At 47.5% G+C, this 20,769-nt stretch overlaps 1 protein-coding gene across 1 annotated transcript in view; it reads left to right on the top strand.

Moving 5' to 3' along the window:
- Window positions 1–20,769, top strand: part of DCHS2 (dachsous cadherin-related 2) — a 1,150,696-nt gene that overhangs the window by 571,154 nt on the left and 558,773 nt on the right. Inside the window, exons 6-7 of the mRNA XM_085641695.1 lie at window positions 3,439–3,675; window positions 7,089–8,105. Coding sequence (XP_085497821.1) covers window positions 3,439–3,675; window positions 7,089–8,105 — 1,254 coding nt within the window. The remainder of the gene's footprint in view (window positions 1–3,438; window positions 3,676–7,088; window positions 8,106–20,769) is intronic.

The raw sequence follows: 20,769 nt of genomic DNA, 5'->3' as shown, positions 1-20,769 counted from the left end.
CAAGGGATGAATAGCCCATTCCCACCCCAAAGATACATACCCCCCAGCCTTTCAACCAAATACTGGCTTCAAGCCACTAGGGTTTATTCGCCGAAATCTCTTGTAGTAAACCCTGTGCCTCTACGACATTACAAAAGATATGAAATTTGCCCTTAATTAATACATTGAGCTTACTATGCTGGGCTATCATGGCTTGTGCCCCTTGAGCTTTAAACAAATGAAGCATTTTGACGAATTCTTTCTGCCTTTTTGCTGCGGAGGCTGTCATGCCTGAAAAAATACGACACACTGGCACTTCTGCCGAAGAAAACTGTCTTTGCCTGATTGCTCTTGACACAATCTGCTCCTTGACCCTAAAGTCTCCAAAGTTTACCAGGATCGTCCGGGGGAACTTTGCATTAGAAGGGAGATGTGCAGGGACCCGATGAGCTCTCATTATTATCAGATCCCCCTTGAATTCCGGAAGGACATTTTCCTTTCTGAAGGAGTCAATCCATTGTAGCATCTGCTGGCCATCCAAACCCTCCGGAATGCCCAGGATTCGGAGATTAGAACGTCTGGAATGGTTCTCCAACTCCTCCAGCTTAATTTCTAGTGAGGCTCTCTGGGACTGGAAGGTAGTCACTTTATGGTTCAGAGATGACATTTGATCCTCCAATTGGGAAATCCTGGTTTCGGCCTCCAAGAGCCGTGCTGGGACCTGTGTCATGGATTCCTCAATCTTCGTCAAGCTGGCATTATTGCAGTGATCTCATTAGATTGGGAGGTTTTTAGGTCCCGAATTTCTTCCAGAATTAAATTAAGGAGACTCTTAGTGTCCCATTGCATTGAAAAGGAACCGCCGCCTTGAGTGGGGTCTATCTGAATAGCGTTTGACCTATCCTCTACCAGGGAACCCTCTGGACCCGTCAGCTCAGGGACCACTGGTGAGGTCGACATAGACACTTCTGCGACCCCCGGCATTGAAAGATGCATGGGCTCTCTCCCAACTGACAGATTTATGACACCTGAAGATGGAATAGAGGAAAGGGAAAGAGGTGATTGATTGCCAGGTTTGGAGACTTAAGACTCTGGACCGGCACCCGATAAGCTATCTGCTATTAAAAGGTTGTCACCTTCCGTCCCCTGAATTGCTTCTGCTTCAATCAAAGGCCCATCCTGTTTGGCTTTGATAAAAATAGAGTACTTTCTGGCCTCGAGAGTTTCGCCCACTGCCTTTCCGGAGTTCAAAGTCTTTTTAGTGGAAGCGGCAGGAATTGGTGAATCCACCCTTGAGGAAACCATCTCACTGGGGCTAATGGGGGAATCCAAGTCCACCATATCAGCCTCAAGCTGATCCTGTTGGGCTGGATCAGCACTTGCCATGCCCACAAGCTCCGATGAGAGAGGAAGATCTTGTTTAAATGCGGCTGCGTAGTTCAACCGCGCTGTGGCCTGGGCTGCACGTTTTTTAACCTTTTGACCTGGAGTCGGCGATTCAACCGGAGTTGTTTCCTTTGCCCCTTTGAAAGGCTTTCGCATAATGTCCTCCTTACAGTGCCCCTCTGCCGATAGCTGGTAAAAATGCTGCCCATTACTCTGCCAGAGTCAAATTAAATGGGATTTGCCCAGCGACCCTCAACCAAGACAGGTGAGTAAGAGAGATACCACTTACCAGCTCTTGGTGAGAAACCTGGAGTCCCTACTGATGCTCCCAACGCCGCGCCTCAGCAATCCACCATTGTCAAGAAGAGAAAGGAAAAAAAAAGGGGGGGGCAGGCTCGCTGAAGTCAGAACGCCGGACCGCTCTCTTGGGACTCTCGGAGCAGTCCTTTTTCTTATAAGGGGCGCTGTAATTGCCTCGAAGCAGGGAAAAAAAAACCACTGTGCGCCGGGCACCAGAAGGAAATGTGACCTCTTTTGGAAGGAAAATATATTGCCAGTCCGCGGTTCAAAGAAGCCGCTCTCTGGGACTCCGCAGCTCCGGGATCTTCGGTGGCAGCTCCTCGCTGCTGGCGGCGTCTGACGTCAGAGAAAGTGAGGGGGAGTAGTAACGGCCTGCTCTCTCAGCCGATTGGCATCCTCCCGTAGTCCGCCTTTCGTCTGCCAATAACTCTTCAAACAGTGTTAAATCTGTGTGGCATATCAAAGCATTTGCAGTATAAGCTCCCTAAAGCATGTTTTAGCGAAAATAGATTGTGCAGGCAGTTCAAATAATCTATGTAAGCAATTGACATGACCTCCCATCGTTTTTTCAAGATGTTTCTTCATTTCAACCTTTGCTTCTTTCCATTTTCACATCCTGCCCATATAATATGATTAAGAATATTCTTGAAAGGAGTGTGTTGGCAGAATGTAATGCTCCCAGAGTACCAGTGAAATTACCGCAGGGATCCTTTGATACCAAAGATTTAACATCAGCAAAGAGAACCTGCAGTTCAGCATCAATCATCACTCGTACATGAACTAAAATGCAATCGTTACATGAACGAGTATATAGTTTGTTTGTACATTAAGGACTTAAATCCATTTTTCTATTCCAATGGATTGTATTATACGTGCTATGTCTACATCTACAGGGACAGTCAAATGCATCAATGCCTAAATCATTTCCCTTTGCATTCAATTCTTCTTACATTGTAGGTGTCTCATAGAATGCGATCCACTTCTACACAAGTATTAAAACTAGCACTAGTGTCTTTATTTTCATCACAACATATGGTAAACCCATTTTAGTGTCGGTCAGGTTTTCGGATAATTAGCAATTGATATACCTAGTATTGTGAATACTCAGGAATCCACTGCTGTGTGCTTGCACCAATTTTGTATTGCTTGTTCTTGGCCACTTTTCTGATACTTCCATTGATATGTCCAATTGTACACGTTCATTTGGAATCTATTTTTAAAGTACACACGCATTGCATACTATTCAGGAAGAACATATCTCTACTCAAATATTGTCCTTTTGTGAATCATATGCACGCTTTGATTATCACTTTTTCTTGCGCCTAGAAAAATGTTCGTGAATTGACTCTTCAATCTCTAATAAAAGATTGCTATCATTTTTTTATTATCCTTTCATGTTCATACTCAATACATTGATGAATTCAAGTAAAAATGAATACATTTTACAATGTTTCAAACTCCAGAACAATTGTTATACTTTCATGTAAATATTTAATTTGTATTGAAAATACATCCCTTCCGAGAAAAGTTGGACTAATCAAAACAAACAATTCTTTACCCTAGGAAAAGCACAGAAAAGAACGCCTGATAGTCTTTTATTAAATCGCAGTCTTTTGACATTTCGGGTAATAATAATGATATGCTGCACATCTATGCCTCTTGAGTTGTTGTAGTTGGGCCTATGGCATTTAAATGTTTGGACAAGTTCCATGTGTCCTTTTCTTTACCTTGAAAAAACTCACCCTTTACTTTTTATGTTTTTTTTCTTCTCAGGAATCGTTTATCTGCTATCAGCTCTCAGTCACTTGGCAGTAACTAGCGTGACACTGGAAGTCTCTGCGAAGGATGGAGGTGGTCTCATGTCCCTCGTTAACGCGGCTGTTACATTGAACATTCTACAAACTGCTTTGGCTCCCGCCATTTTTGAGAAATCTCGTTATTCATTTTCTGTCCCAGAAGATATTCTGGAAGGCAGTACAGTTGGCACAGTGAAAGCGACAGAACCATTGAGTAGGTACTCCCATGTGATGCAGTAAATGTGACTTTTCAGTACAAATGTTGCCTTATTCTAATTAAGATACCAGAGTTGTGCATATGTGAAAGGGGGCATAATTTCAAATAAAAGTGACCAAAGTTTGGTAAGATGTAAACATTTACTTTTTAGTATCTCGGATGAAAATGGAATGCAAGTAATGAGAAATACCAGTAAAGTAATTGGTGTGAAGAGAAAATATCCCCTGCAAAACATTTTCCACCTGCACTTCTGTCTGGCAATGTCTCAAACCAGTCCCATGCACCAAAAATTGTGCAAAATTTCACACATAGGGAATTTTGAAAATTGCACTTAACTAGAAATTCATACATTTTGCAGGGCTGATAAAAAAATCACACAAGTCTAAAATGCATCAAGACTTTCTTCTGTATAATACTTTCATATTGTTTACCCCACTGAAATATATTTGATTGTCGGTAACATACACTTAGACGAATAGGGATAGTGTGTCACCTTAAATAATTTTCGTTTAATTTACAAAGCAATTAAAGGTTTTCTTAGGACAGGAATGCCCCCTGCATATGAAAGAGACCTGTATCCCTCTCCTGAGTGATCCAACTGCATGTGAAATCTGGTATTCTGACTTCTTGTTGCCTGTTAATCCAGCATGTGTACTGAGGCCTAGCTTGTCCTTTGTCTGTGATGTCCAGAAAAGTAAAGCACATGTGGCAGTATATTATTTTGTAATGATTCTAGCACCCAAAACATCTCTTTCTCTGATTCACAAGGAGTTTGGTGCCTACTGCCCTACTCGGGTTAAGTTCTACTTGTAGAGATACCCGTTCCCTTGCACTGACATTCTGTATGCATGTTGAGTACATGTTATACAAAGAATGTATGATAGGAGGACTCCATGTAGATGTGATATCCGAGACTGTCGGAATTCATTTTGAAATGCCACTGCTTTTACATGGCACAAGATGGAGTAGAAGTGTAGCCTTAAGTGCTCAACTGCATATGTGTCTGGCAGCCTGACTTTTATTTTGGCCCTAGCATAACGCTGATCTAAGCATGTTTGCGGAGGTCAAGGCCTGTCTCTGACTATGCAAGGTCCTGCCTTTGGCTTAAGGGGTACCAGCAATGTGCACTTTTGCTTGATTCATGCTTCTGCGTTAAATGCTGGGCACAGTGGCGTAACAAAACTTGAGGGGGGCCCCACCCCCTGGACCCAGTAAGGAGCTCTTAGCCTCCGTCCGTGCATAATGCCGAAGGGGGCCCCCTGCTGCTCAGGGCCCACAGCACCGTGGAGGCTGCAGGGGCCTTTGTTGCTCCACTGGCTGTGGATTGGGGGGGAGCTTATCAAGTCCCTCCTGGGAGGGATTCGCATGTACGGAATCAGTCGGTGTAGGACCATAAGGGCGAATCGTAACCAGGATCACTGCCCAGTATACTGGATTGAATTGTGTCGCATTTTGTACTAGTGTGATATAAAAGATTACTTTATTTTCTAAAATGTCAAGAACTGGGGTGGACATTGAAGTTATTGTGTCTGTTGATTGGTTGTTTAGTTCTTAACTAATGCATCCACACCAGTTTCATGAGAAGCCAGTGGCGGTTACTGGATTGAATTGTGTCGCATTTTGTACTAGTGTGATATAAAAGATTACTTTATTTTCTAAAATGTCAAGAACTGGGGTGGACATTGAAGTTATTGTGTCTGTTGATTGGTTGTTTAGTTCTTAACTAATGCATCCACACCAGTTTCATGAGAAGCCAGTGGCGGCTCACCCTCGCTACCATGAAAGTCGACTGCAGAAAAGGTTGTACTTGGGTCAGTTTGCTGAGCCATCGTAGTATGGGGTCTAGGAACTGATATATGGTCAGAACGCAAAGAAAAAACATTATAAGCTATAGTTCGGTTTATGGCTCTGGGCATCATGCGATTTTGGACGATCACCAAACACTACATACATCATACTATGATTTCTGGGTCCTCAGAAGTGTGTCTAAAATAACATTACAACTGGAGTCATGTGCATTATTAATTGTTATAAATAATGCAATGTGCATGTTGGTAAATTATCCCGCCTACCAACGAACAAAGCACTAAGCCTTTCCCACTTGCAGAAAATGTGTAGTTGGGCATTAAAAATGGTTAGATGTTGTATCAGCAAACGTTTTGTCTCTGTTGTACTGAATCAATCACAGAATTCAATTTCCTATTTGTGTAGCAAATGCTTCTATCTTAGAGTGTCTGTTTAGTGGAAAACAGGCATGTCCTCACCAGCCAGACTTGTATAAAGAAAAATTAAAAAGGTACCTGCATAACCATAGGCATTTCTATTGCTTCAATATTTCTTCCTGTGGTAGAAATATGCCCTCATGTGTTTTTGGGGTCTCACAAAGTTTTACCTTCTGACAAGAACTGCCGTTTCAATTCTTTGTGCCATTAGGTAGAAATATGCAAGGTGTGAAACACTGTCACCTGACTATCAGATGCCAGCAACCTGGACCATGAAATGGGCACCAGAGATTGAAATAGGGTCATGTTGGTAGTTATTCTGTGTTACACTCTTATTGATACAAACATTCTAACATCAGGGTAGACTTTACCCAAATATGCTTTCTAATCTTTAAAATGCCCTTAATAATTATATAAGATGTCTCACATATTGCGACTGGCCCACATCGACCCCAAAAACGAAAGCATGGAGTGGGACAGCCTGGTTAATATCCCCCTCTGTGGCCTCCACTTCCAGAAAACATAGTGGCGTTAATGGGGTCTTGAAAAGGGACTGTGTATTGAAGGATTTTATCACATGATACCCTCAGGGGTAGTTCAACCATTGTATTCTCCTTTAAGCCAGCTGCACTGGTGTGGGGGCTCAGACGACATCCATTGTTATGTCGATTGCCATGCCTGAAAATAAAACATGGTATATGTCTGAAAGTAGAACGTAAAAATGGGTTGTGCATTCTTTTATGTAGCTTAGTGTCTGTCCGAGTCTTTGTAGGTTCCATATCAACACCAGCTGTTTATGATTCCCAGATGTACACCACATTGGAATGTTTTGATAAATGTCTGACTGCACTCAAGCAAACCTTTCCAGCCACAAACAGATCAACTTGACCCACAATCAAAAAGATCATATATTTTTGGCAAAACCAACGTCGAATTGTAATGGAAGGGAATGCAAACTTTGACCATGAGTCGTAGAGGCTCTTACGTCATTGATTGATAAGTTTATTGTCAGTGAGAATTCCCCATGTGGTAGAACGAAACACTTTTTATGGCAAGAGGGTTATTACAGCAAAAGAAACAGATACAAATGTAATGTGAAAGAATTTCAAATAAGAAAAACAACAGGAGCATAAATGTCTTTGTCTTTCACAGGTACCCACTAACTAATGTTCTCTCTCTTGTTTCCAGATTCCTTACGGCCAGTATTTTACAAAATTGTCTCTGGAGATCCAAATGGAAGTTTTTCCATAGACCAAGAACTGGGTATCCTAAGCACCAAAAAGCGGCTAGATCATGAGCTACAGCCAGTCGTGATTCTCACTGTTCAGTCACAATTGGGAAGTTCAGCCGTCCACAGCCGCACCCAGGTCAATATTACAGTGATGGATGTCAATGACAATACACCTTTTTTCCCCAAAGAATGTGAAAGGATAACAGTACACCAAAGTACCCCTCCAGGCACAGCTGTGTTCATTGCACATGCTGAAGATGTGGACAGTGGATTAAATGGTGCCATCACCTACAGTTTGATTGGTGAAATGCAAAGTATATTTTCTATTGATCCACACCATGGCGTGGTGTACCTTAATGGGTCCCTGCATTCAGATTCACTTGTATATGAGCACATGTTACGGATAATGGCTGAAGACAATGGAACACCTCGCCTGAGTTCCCTCTTTAACTTGACAGTCATTGTTGAGAAGCAGGAGAACAGCAGCACATTAGCCTTTGATCACTTGATTCACTACATAGAAATACGAGAGAACTTCCCATTGGATGCCAGGATTCTCCAGGTTCAGGCTCACATGCTAGGTCCACAAGTATCCTCAAGCATAGCATACTCTTTGGAAGCAAGTGACGCTTCTGCAGTTCTTGGAATCCACCCGAGCACAGGCTGGCTTTTTCTCCGTAGACCGCTTGACTATGAATCCAAACAAATGTACAGCACTAAGGTGATCGCTAAAAGCTTTGGGAGCGATACTGAGCAGAACGCGACCACCTCAGTAATCATTACTGTGCAGGATGAAAATGACAACCTTCCCACATTCACGCATAGTGCCTATTATTTCCACGTTGAAGAAAGCTCAGTTCCTCAAGGTGTTATAGGCACAATTTCAGCAGTCGACAAAGATAGCGGGAGAAATGGACAATTGTCATATTTCCTTTTATCTGAGGGGAGCTACTTCAGGATGAATTCCAAAACAGGTAATGTCTTTTTGTCTGAGATTTATTTTGCATCTATTTTGAAATGTTTTTTATTGCAAGTTCTTCTTATAACAACGACAATGTTTTCATCAAACCTGTATTGCTTTACAAAACTCCAATTTCTCTCATCAATGTTGAAATTCTTTTAAGTGCTTAGTCTAAAACACAAGACATGAACAGTGGGAGTGGCTTGTTATGAATTACTGTTGTCAAAGATACCATTCGATCTAATCCATAAATATTATGGTTTGTACACTGTTCGCATACATTCCAAGGCTCAGTAAAAAAGATAAAATGTATCCTAAACTACACATAAATGTGAATCCAAATTTACAGGTACGAAGCATATAGCAATGGCTGATGTTTCCAAACTAGAAATCAAATTCACTGGGACAAGAGAAAATGAGCATGTTAGTTTCAAATTGGCAATATTTTCTAAAACCACAATTCTGTTTACCCAGTCATACAGTCTTTGAAAAATGTGCCTCAAAGTGATTGCCAAAAAGGAGTCTTGATAGTGCAAACTGGGGTCCCATGTGCATCTTGGTGCCTGCACTCTTTGTCGAAAGTGGTACCTACTTATGAAATGTGTTAGCATGGAGGCAAATATTTAGGACTGTAATATCAAGAAGGGGACGGAGTTAGACACAGATACTTAGGAAGAGAAGGAACGCAGACTGGAGAGACTTTACCGTGGATGTGAGTGAGTGGAGCAGGACAAAGTATGCTCGAAGAGCACTTTATCATTATATGCTTGTCTCCTCTCACCAAACCCTGACTGATCCTCAACCATGGACCAACCAGCTGATCATGTTCAAGAACCCCCCTTTTCTATAGCCTTTGAAAAGTTGTTAATAATTAGCTCATTTGTTGACAACTGGCCAAACTTCCAAAAGGAAAAATAAAAAAAGATATGCAGATTTTTATTGAAAGTCATTGGAAATTAAGTCTTAGCTTCAATTTGGTTGTTTCCCTTTCAGCCCATTTTGCATGGGAAATACTGAATAGATAGTTCACCTTGATCATAGAAAATACTATCCAATCCAGTTTGCTCCTACCAGCAGCCTTTCCATACAAAATTGTAATTGTAGAAGACCAAAACATTTAAGAGAGGACAAACTACAATCAAAATATATAATACATTCTGATTAAATGTGGCTGGTTCTCAATTGCTCATTCTAACAGTCTAGTAAAAGTGCCAGCACTTGCCACAATTAGGGCACACATACCAAATAATATGATTAGGGTCATGGTTGTCTCATAACTTCAACTACAGAAACCTTTGCTCAGCGGTCAATTACCTGAGCACAATTTGTGATAAAAACAAACTTTTAGGTTTGGCTTTAATGAAACATTTAAACCAATCATATGATATGAGAAAGAGTGGTCTGGTATGTAAATACAGACTTATTGATTGGCGCTTGATGAGGAAGGAATGCATCTTAGCTGTTGCATTATTAATATGGTATTTCTTAATATTGTTTGAAGGCACTTCATCGTTGCACAATCATCGCCTGAGGCCCTCTTTCCTTTTCCTTGTCGATGAGAAACTTGGGGCACATCAGTATTTCTTCCGGATGAGTCCTGAATCTCTTTACTACTGATGCATTTCATGTTAAAGGTAGACTAACACATGTCAAAAATAGAATGACTATAACAAGAACATGCAGTAGCATGTTCTGCAATGCTAAAGAGCTTCTCATCAGTGCTATTGATACTATTTTAAAGTTTCACATGTGGGTGCTGAGAGACCACACCACAGCTTACAAGTGAGATTATGTTAGGTTGCACTAACTTTGTGTTTGGGATCCATGGGGAGATATGCTATTCCCCTTCTCTCAAAACCCCCCACCAATGACCAAAAACATGGGAAGCCAGTGGTAGAAGTGGGGCAAGTGGAGTGGAATAAGAGAGAAAACAGAAGCACAGGAGTCCACCACTCTGACTTGCCTCTTATGTTGGTCAAGGATGTCTGCAAGATTTAGTGGAGGGAGGGCGTGGCCAAGATGGCAGCTAGAGCAGACGTGATGCCCTGAGCTCCGCTCTAAGCCTGCCATAAATATCCTGTTTACTCTTCGCCTGGCCAACTTTCCCACACTGAAATCGACGCGGAGGGTGGCCGGCCCCTCGTTTCTGCAGACATCGGAGCTCTTTGGGACTCCGGGTGACTGCTGCGGGCTCTGGTCTCCGGTGGGCAGTTTCAGCGAGGGGAAGCTACATCGACAGGGGGCCATGCATTGGCCGGGCGGTGCAAGCGCCTGTCTCCCGCTGGGTCTGAGGACTTGCCGGGCTGTGCCCTGAGGCATCGACCAGCTGTGCTTGCGGTTATCGGGCCACAGCGTACGACATGACTAGTGCCGCCATTTTGCTTCTGGCAGGCTGTGGTGGTTGGGCCCGCTGCGAGATAGGCATGCGATCGGGGTGTCTGGCTGGTGCCTGACTGGTGCCTGGCTGGTGCCTGGCTGGTGCCCAGAGGTTGTGCCCTGGAAGCGGTGGGTGGCTGCCCGCGACCTCCCCCTCCCCCTCTCCCTCTCTTTGGCTCCTTCCTTGTCCAGATGAGTGCAGAGTGTGCTGTGGCTGTACTGCTGACCCTACGCATTCAGATCCCCGGTGCACAAGGCTGCTGGGACCTCAGCTCTGCGGCGGGTGTCCTCCCCATGGACTGCTCTGGTCTGCGGTGGCCTTGGAATCGGTTGGGCTCAGCCGGCGAACTGTGGGCTGCCTCCCGCGGCAGGTAAAGACTTCCTGAATTTCTAGACATTGCCTCGGACCTTGTGGTGGGGTTGCTCTATATCGGACCCGGGCCTATGTGTGCTCTATTGTGTGAGGAGAGGAGCCTAGGTGGAGGAGCGTTCCTTGTGGCAGATCTTCCGTATCCCCCTGCGATCTGCACATGAATACACATGAGGATGCTGCATGCGCTAATAGATACCCGAGTGCGGAATGTCTGGAGAGTCTTGTGTACCCCTGCCGACTTCAAATTGTCGCCGATAGCTTTGCGTGCAGGAAGTCGCGGGCTCCACACAACTGGGGGGTACCTCACGGTGAGGATCTGCGACGTGGGACGCATTGTTCTTTGGTAACTCAATCCGCGCACTTTACTCTACACCTACACTCTTACCCACTCCTGATCTCTGGAGGTGCGTATACACCAGCATCCAGCTCGTTGTCTCTTGTGGGCGGCATAATGGGCAAGCCCAGGCCGTACAGGTCTCAGGCACAGCCTCCGGAGCTGGAACCAGTATCCTCAGAGCACAAGAGTATAGACCGAAACGGTCCTCCAGCCAAGGAGATCACGCCGACCAATCACATCGCTTTGATGAAATACTAGCGGCAATTCTGGACATCAAAACTACCTTGGACATGAAAATTGATGCCCTCAGTATCGACATGGGGTATGTGCAAGAGGATCATAAGAAACTCAAGGGTTGAGTCGATGAAACTGAGTCCGCCTTGGCATCCATGCGGCCTACACTGGCCGCGACGACCTCCCACCTACAGACCCTCCAACAAGAGGTAGACTACCTACAGGTGCGCGTGGATGACCAGGAAGGGTGCTCGCGTCGCAACAATGTGAGAATTGTGGGTCTCCCCGAACGGGCGGAGGGGCCCAGCATGGAGCTTTTCCTGGAAGACCGGTTCTCACGCAAGGTCCTACAGGGCAAAATGTCAAAGTTCTTCTTCATTGAATGCGCCCACAATGTCCCGGGGGCCCCCCTCGCCTCGGTGCACCTCCTCGGCCAGTGGTGGCCAGATTATTCAACTACCATGACAGGGATCATGTGTTGCAAATCACCAGGGCCAGGGGTCCCTGGCGAGTTGAAAATGCCGCAGTCCACATCTACCCGGACTACACCTTGGCTATGCAGCATCGCCGATCCTCATATTTGGAGGTCAAGAAGTGCTTGAGAGATCACGACATCCAATATTCCTTGCAGTACCTGGACGTCTGCATATTCGCCACATGGAGGTCACAGTTGTCTGCGATAAGCCTGAGGAAGCCTGAGCTTGGATCGACCAACAAGGTATGGCGCATAATCCTCCTGCGCTGTGGACGGACTCGGCACAGCCGTGGACCTTGGTGGTGGCACATGGATGCCAGGGTGGTAATCGGCCATGACGCCCGACGAAAACGCAGGTTACACAGGAACGGGCATAGGCCATCAAGATGGTGGAACAATTGGGGTCCCCTGCATCTTCTTCCAGACGGGACTCAGACTCCGATACTCAAATGGACCGCACACTGCAGCTCACAGTCTCACAGATCGAGGCATTGGAAGGGGACGGCCCGGCCCTCACCCCACAAACAGCGGTTGCACTGGGCTGAAGACATCAGGCTCGGGCCTGTTCTTAGTTGTGGTGGCTGGACGGCTTGCGCACGCCTGTTGAATGCCGGGCTGAATCATGGGAGGCAGCATGGACATTATCCACGAACTCTGCGCCATCTTCCCCACCGAGCAATAAGCAGCTGATATAGCAACTCATTTGATTTTCTTTCTTCATTGTATGTTTTAATTGTTGTGCTATTGGATTTGCAGTTTACAACCGTTGGCAATCAGGCTTGGGGTGAGAAGTTGGGGAATTTTTGATATTTTTGTTTTCTTCCTTTTATGCTTGCAACTTACGAGGTCTGATGCCGACATATGCTTGAACCCGGTTATGTGGGAATGTGGATGTACTAGACAGGGTGCGGACTGTCACAAAATGCTGGGCTTAATGGCGTGCTCTTCCATGCAACTGTGTAAATGGCACAGGGGAATTACTTATTTTTGACCTGGAATGTGAGGGGGTTGGCGGGATGTGCCAAACGTCACAGTTTACCAATACTTGCGCAGTTATAATATCACGTTTGCATTGCTCCAGGAGACACATTACACAACACAGACATTAGCGTCGCTCCGCAAGCGTTAGCGGGGCACGGTCCTGGGGCCAACGTATTCTGGATATGCCAGGGGAGTGCTTATATGGGTGGCACCAGGAACGCCACTGTAAATCACACACTCCCGGGTCTACACACAAGACCGTTATGTTACCATGGAGGGCTTGCTGAATGGCGCCCCCCTGGCATTGATCTCCTTGTATGCTCCAAACCAATTTCTTGCGGACGCTCACGCCATCCCTGCTTACAGACCCTAGGGTACCCACATATTGAGGAGGCAATTTTAATGGTGTATGGGATCTGACCTTGGATTGCTCCTGTTCCCCTCTTATGGGGGAACAATCCATCAAACTAGCACACCACAAGAAGAAATGGACATCCCATACACAGGTCCACGATATATGGCACAGGCTACATCCACAGGCGCGCATATTCTCATTACCCGACACTGCATGATTTATATACGCGGATCGACATGGTGTTCTGCTCAGACAACGCTGTGCACAGCGTGGTCCGTGCAGCTTATTTGGTGCGCGCGCTATCAGACCATACTCCATTGCAACTAAATATGGTTTGGGGTACGCCACGTCCTGAGATCTCAACTTGGCGTTTACCCGGGAAGGCGCTTGTTGATCCCTCCTACCGGCCACCCTCCTGGAATCCATCACTTCCTATTTCATGGAGAACAAGGGGACTGCCTCATCAGCGGGGGCGGAGTGGGATGTCTTCAAGCCTGTTTTCAGAGGGCATGCCATGAAGACCATGTATGGGGTACGAAAAACGCTGACTGATGCGCTTGCCACACACTAGTCCGCGATTCAGCGTCATGAGCAGCGTGTCCCCTCTGATCCCCTGGCTGCCCCCTTGCTCGCTCAGGCCTGCTTAGCACACAAGACCGCGATGGATGACTTATGTGCCTTCGACTACAAAACGTATTTGGCGCACAGACATAAAGAGGGAGATAGAGCAGAGAGGCTCCTGGCGTGGCTACTGCATCCTTACACTACCCAGCCTTCCATCACTACCATATACATGAATGCTGGAGTCCTGGCGAACACCCAGGCAGCTATGAATCGCTCTTTCTATGAATATTATACACTGTTGTACGCAGCCCCGGCCCCACAAGACCCTGCTCTTATACAGGACTTTCTGGCAGGGATTCAGCTCCCACAGATCACCCGGCCTCCTTTGATAGCCTAGAACAGCCCATTGCTCTGGACGAGATCACTGATGTCATTAAACAGATGGCAACGGGCAAAATGCCAGGGACGGTCGGGTGGCCAGCAGAATTTTACTCCACCTTCGCTACACAATTAGCACCTAGACTGGCTGAGGTGCACGCTGAGGCCTTCGAGGCGGGTGAGTTACCGCCTACTATGAGGGAAGTGACGCTGGTTATCTTGCCTAAACCGGGCTGTGACTCCTTCCACATGGCCTCCTATCAACCCCTGTCGATGTTAAATGTTGACTATAAGATCCTTGGGAAGTTACTGGCCAATCGGCTGATCACTACTGTTCCCCTGCTGGTCCACGAAGACCAATATGGCTTCATTCCAGGCCGCAGTACGGGGTTGGATTTGCTGCGGTTATTTACATTATTGGAGTGGGCAGGGGACAGGGGGCAGCAGCCCTGGGTTGCCTTCCTGGACATAGAAAAGGCATTTGATATTTTAAGTTGGGCTTACCTTCAGGCGACCCTGGCGGGGTTTGGCATAGGCCCTAATTTCTTACAATGGATCAGACTGCCGTACTCTGGAGCGCAGGCTAGGGTGAAGACGGGCTGCACTTACTGACCACTTTTGTCGATAGCGAGGGGCACACGCCAGGGCTGCCCCCTGTCACCGATCCTTTTTGCTCTGGCTACGGAGCCCCTAGCATGCAAACTGCGGCAATGGGTCCGAGACTGGGGTCTGTGGTCGGATCAACGATGGCACATCGTCTCGTTATACGCTGATGACGTATTAATTTACATACCCGGTAAGGCCGAGATACTCCGATCAATTATGACTCTTTTAAATGCTCATGCAGGTGTCTCTGGCCTACAGGTTAATTGGGCTAAGTCGGTGGTGTTCCCCATGACGCCTATGACACCGACTCAATGACAATTGGTGCCATCTACGCCGTTTAAGTGGGCATTCGATACTTTTAAGTACCTGGGGGTTCAGATTTATCACCTAGAATCAGACACGATTGATGGGAACTTAGGCTGGGCTATAACACGTGCTCGATCGACCCTCCCGTTTTGGACGGGTCTCCCTTTGTCTCCAATGGGCCGGGTTGCGATATCTAAAATGTTAATCCTTCCTCGTCTCTTATACTTTTTCTGCATGCTCCCCTGCCATCTACCCAGGAGACTCTTCCAAGACCTGGAGTCCCAACTGATATCGTTGATATGGGGGAATTCGGGGGCCAGGGTGGCGCTCCCTAAACTATATTTGTCATTGTCGGAGGGCGGCCTGGGTGCGCCGAATTATGAACGATAATATGCAGCGGCACAGCTTCAGTGGCCGATGCAGTGGATCGCCAAAAGCAACCTCACTGAGTTGACCACTGGTGCCATGAGCTGGGACCTCCCGACGTTCATGGAGTGGCTATCGGGAAATGTTACACCGACCCAGAAGCGGCGAGGTGACTTATTAATGACAGCACCCAGGCGACATTGGTTTAGGTATGTGAGACCCAGAGGTTGCCCACCCTCTTATGCTACCAGTTTCCCCTTGGAATTGCTCCCAGACACGTACTCATGCCGTGGACGCCTGGAGTTGGGGGTATGGAGGGAGAATGGGCTGGACACATGGGGTGACATGTATGCGGACTTACAGTTACTAACAATTGAGGACTTGGTGGAAACGTATGGTGTACGGCTTTGGTGTACGGCAGGGTTCCTTTTTATTACATGCCTTACTGACTCGCTTGTCCCTGTGGGCATGGAACACTGAAAGGGTGGAACCTGTTACCTCACAGTTATTACACACACTACTCAGACATGGCCGTGGTCGACGAGCCATAATGGCCATATACACCTCCATTAAACTCGACGATGCTCCTGCATTGATGACACTGCGTGCATACTGGGATAGAGAACTGTCCATTACCCTGTCAGACAAAACAATGGCAGCAGTGTCTTGGCCAACCCAAAGTATTTTAGTTAATGCCAGAGTGAAATACACTCAATTTAACTACCTTCACCATACCCAGGGCCGGGAACCACAACCGGCCCAGGGAAAGTGCTCGGCCTGCCCCCCCGCCCAAGAGGGGTGCCGCCGAGCTCTTTGCCAGGGCCGGTTTTCGGCCGATTTTGTTACAGGTCCGATTTTGCAAAATGGCAAAAACGGCCCTGTAACAAAAACAGCCCCCAGAGGCCCAAAACCAGCCCCCACCCGTGCGGTGCACCGTGGGATTGCCCGGTGCCCGCTACGGACATTCCGGCCCTGACCATACCTACCTTCCCCCCCACAGGGTGGCATGCATGTACCCTACTGCCACGGACATATGTCCCAGATGTAGAGCCCATGGAGCTACTTTTACACACATGGTCTGGACTTGCACCACCATACACGTATTTTGGTCAGAGGTGGCTACTGTGCTTACAGCGGCGACAGACACGGTGGTGGAGGTGACCCCCCTCCATTTCCTGCTGGGAGTCACGAGGCGCAATTTATCCCGTAAGAATATGAATACATTTATGGATCTTGCTCTGGGCTTGGCCAAACAAAAAATAGCCATGGTCTGGAAGGCGCAAATGGGCCCCAAGCTTGACGCATGGCTACTAGACTTGCGGAGAGCACTGGTCTTAGAATGCACGAATCAGCGAGAGGTTGAGGCAAGGGCATCAGCTCCCCCGATATAAACTCCTGTGTGGTGGCAGGAATATTTAGCAGTGGTCAAAACAAAAATTGCTGCAGGTACCCTCCCTGCCTAGGTCTTCCAACATGGGCGGAGACTTGGGGTGGTTTCCCTCCCTCCCACATGCCTACCTCTCACATTCCCCCTCACCCTACACGCCCGCTTTTTCTCCCCCTCTTCTTTATATTTATATATATATATTTATGTATATTTATATTTATATTTACTCTTTTCCTTGTGGTGCATGTCAGTACACGGCTCATCACGCCCCTATTTTCAGACACACGTCACTTCTTATAGCACCAGACCGACACACGTACCTGCGGTACTCCTTCCATCTAGAGATCGGTTCTTGTTCTCTTTTTTATGTTGTATATTTACTTTTTCTTTACATTATTGTTTTCTTATGTTTCTTCTGCTTGAACTCATAATTCATTACGCATATGTATGCAATGTGTCGTAGAACTGGACTTGTGGAGCACTGACCGATTCTCCTTTTGCTAGGTTAATTGTAAACCGATTACGTTCAGTGGTGCTGCACTGCGGAGTGAAGCAGCAAGCCATGCCAGCATAAGTAGACATGGAAATGTTATTTGGCTGAGTGCTTCCTTATGCCCCTACCTATGCCATTCGATTTTATTGCTAATCTCCAATGTTAATAGTCTACTTTGATTGTCATGCAAATGTTTTGGATGTTATTATACTAAAAATTAATAAACATCATTTATCCCCAAAAAAAGATTTAGTAGAGAGCTACAAGACAAGATCGCTTTAACAATTTGTCATTTGCTGTTCTATGCTGAACTGAAACAGTGAATGGCTATATTTTAACAATGTTGCTGTGCAACTGATTCTCTATGCTTGGATATGAGACTGATGGTTCCTGGAAACTAAGCATACATTCATTGAGAATATATATCGTATATATTCAGATGTGAAGAGTATAATATGTTATTTATTACCAATTTTGAGTGTTTGGGATGTGCCATGACTGACGAGTAGGGGTGGGTGTAACTCACATAGTTGCTTGTAGTCTTACCTGAAAATTCCACAAGATTGCGAATAATTACGCGAGAAGAGTAATTCTGTGTTTGGGTCTGTTTCTTAGCATGAAAATGCCTCCTTGCATCCAAAAAGTGTGTGAGCTAAGTAATAGCCCTAAATGCGAAAGCACAAAAGAACAAAATTACCTTTGAGATATAAGTTGCAACTGGAGTCAGGAGCGTATTTCGCCCCAGCAAAACGGCTGAAATAATAATGGGGAGTAAAATGTAGTCTGTAATTAAATTCGGCTATATGTTAGGAGTCTTTGGGAACAGCAAATTGAGAAACGTTATAAAGTGGTATAATTAAAATATTCAGAAGTTCCTAAGTAATGACAGCTCAGAATTTAAAAAAAAGTAACTATGGAATGCAAATCAATGGGTAGTTGAGATGCCTCTGCAGATTCACCTAAATGTTTTCTGAATGTCTCATGCATTAGCATGCTGAGACCCAGCAGCTGCTGAATACCCAATGGGATTTCATGAAACTTGTCACTTCCATGCCCGCAGTTCTCATTCAAAGCCTCGATTCTGTTATTTCTCCTGCAGGTCTATGAACCTGCCTTTGCAGTTGTTATGTCAGGTATAAAGGACAATGCCCACATCACAGTCACACTTCCATTGTGTATTTGTAACTTCCCTCAGTGGGTTTACATATATTATCTCTGGTGCTGTTGGAACAAATATACTTAACCTCCAGTCTCTGGCAATCATATTTGAAAGCTCAGAATGTTTTTTCAGCACATTTTCCCTTGCAGTTCACATTGGCTGTAATAGCCAAACCTGCCAATTGAACCCTCTTTTATCTGAAAACCTAACTGCAAACCAGTTCATTTAAATCTCCAATTTCACTAGAATGTAGGAAATTCATCTTATATTTATCTTTCCATTATATCCTTTTAATTATTCTACTCTGGGCACCTTGCAGTTTCACTTCTGGCCACGTTGGTCGTGCTATTTGGACCCCAACTACATGTGCACTTGCCTAAACATTTTTACTGAATTGGCATATTTTACACTTTTAAAAGTCATCTACAGGGGGGCGTGGCCAAGATGGCGGGGTGAGCGGACGCTTCCTCCCGTAGCTCCTCCGGCCCGGCCAAGCTAAAGCCCTTTTCTTATGCTTCTCTCCCCCCGCTGAGGCTCGGCGCGGGAGAGGAGCGTGGCGGAACATCAGGGGCATGCACCGGTGCTGTTTTTGTCCGGATCGCCCCGGGGGAACCCCCCCAAAAGTTCGCCCGAGATCAAGGGACGACGGCGGCGAGCCCGAGGGGCGGAGCGTATTGAAGAGCTGTCCGGGCGCCTCGGTTGGGCCTGGTGCTGGAAGTTGCGGTTTGGAGGGGATCTGGCCCGCCGCTTGACGGTGACTGAAGGAGCCTGGCAGGAAGGGGCCCAACGGTGTGGACGGCTTAGGACGGGTGCCCCGGCACTCGGGCTGGTGATGGCGACACCTTGCACTGCGGAAGCCCTGACCCCTAGCCGAGGTACGGCGGACTCTCTGATGGGGTCGGACCATCTGGCCCCCTGTGCGTGACAATCGGGAGCCGGGGGTGGTACCTATTTTACTGCGGGGTGCCTCGGGGCCCCAGAGGTGTCGCCGGGCCTAGTCGTTTTGGCTTGCTCCGACCGGCCGCCATTTTGTCCCCGAAGGAGCAGTGGTGGCGGTTTCCGCTGAAGTCCTGGCTGCTGGCGGCGGGCGACCTCCCGCTATTGCTGGGCTGCCTACCGGAGGGATGAGCTGTTGGGACCCCTCCGCTGCGGCCTCCTTGGTTGTCTCCCGCTAGCTCTTGCGGCTGCCGGTGACCGGACTAGGCCGCCATTTTGTCACCTGTGACGCAGCGACCTCACTTGTGGGGGATACCCGGGCCGAGTGCTAGCCGGCGGCTGAGCTTCCCTGGGGCACTTGGACCAGTGCCCGACTGCGGAGCTGGCGATGTCTGGAAAAGGAGGCCCGAAGAAAGGGGACCGTACTCTACCGGACATGCTTGGCAGGGCCCAGCACTTGCGGGACAGGGCACAGCCCTCACCGGGGCCCTCCCGGGCTCCGGCAGATGTGACTGGAGGGGAGCCACCCGTCACGAGGGCCTTTATGGAGGAACTGTTTAGCTCCCTCAGGGAGGACTTTCAGACACTGAAGCGGGAGGTGGCCAGCGAGGTCCGAGAAGTGCGCAGAGAGGTGGAGGGCCTAGGTGAGCGTGTGGAAGCGGCGGAGACGGAGGGCCAACAGCGAGCGGAGGAGATAGTCCATCTCCAGCAGGACGTTCTTCGCCTCCGGGAACAGTGTGTGGAGCTCCAGGCCCACTCTGAGGACCTTGAGAACAGATCTCGGAGGAACAACATCCGAGTGCGGGGCGTGCCGACTGCGGATGAGGGGTCCGATCTGGGGGGCTACCTGCGGGCCCTGTTCCGAGAGATCCTGGGGGAGGCTACGGACTTTCCCATCAGCATCGACAGGGCGCATAGGGTTGGCCGTCAGCGCCAGCCATCGGCACCCCCGCCGGACATTCTGGCCTTCCTGCCCGACTTTTCACTAAAGGAGCGTATTATGGCTGAAGCCCGCAGGAAACAGCCCCTGACCTTTCGGGATCGGCCAGTGGCGCTTTACCAGGATCTCTCCGCCATCACTCTGCAGAAACGCAGGTCCTTTAGGATTGCCACTGACTTTTTGCGCGAGCATGAGACGCCGTACTCTTGGGGTCACCCCTTCCGCCTGATTTTTCGGTGGAACGGAGTATTACACCAGCTACGCTCCTTGCAAGACGTTTGTGGTGTCCTGGGGCTCACGGCAGCGGAGGAGGAGGGAGCTACGCCGTCGTGGAGGTCCTCGGAGGGACGGAATCGGCGGAGGTCAACGAGGCGGCGCTCAGCGACCAGTGCAGGGCGCCCGGACTCCCCT

Source organism: Triturus cristatus, chromosome 2_2 (assembly GCF_964204655.1).
Source record: "Triturus cristatus chromosome 2_2, aTriCri1.1, whole genome shotgun sequence".
Taxonomy (NCBI): domain Eukaryota; kingdom Metazoa; phylum Chordata; class Amphibia; order Caudata; family Salamandridae; genus Triturus; species Triturus cristatus.
This window is presented reverse-complemented; position numbering and strand designations above follow the sequence as displayed.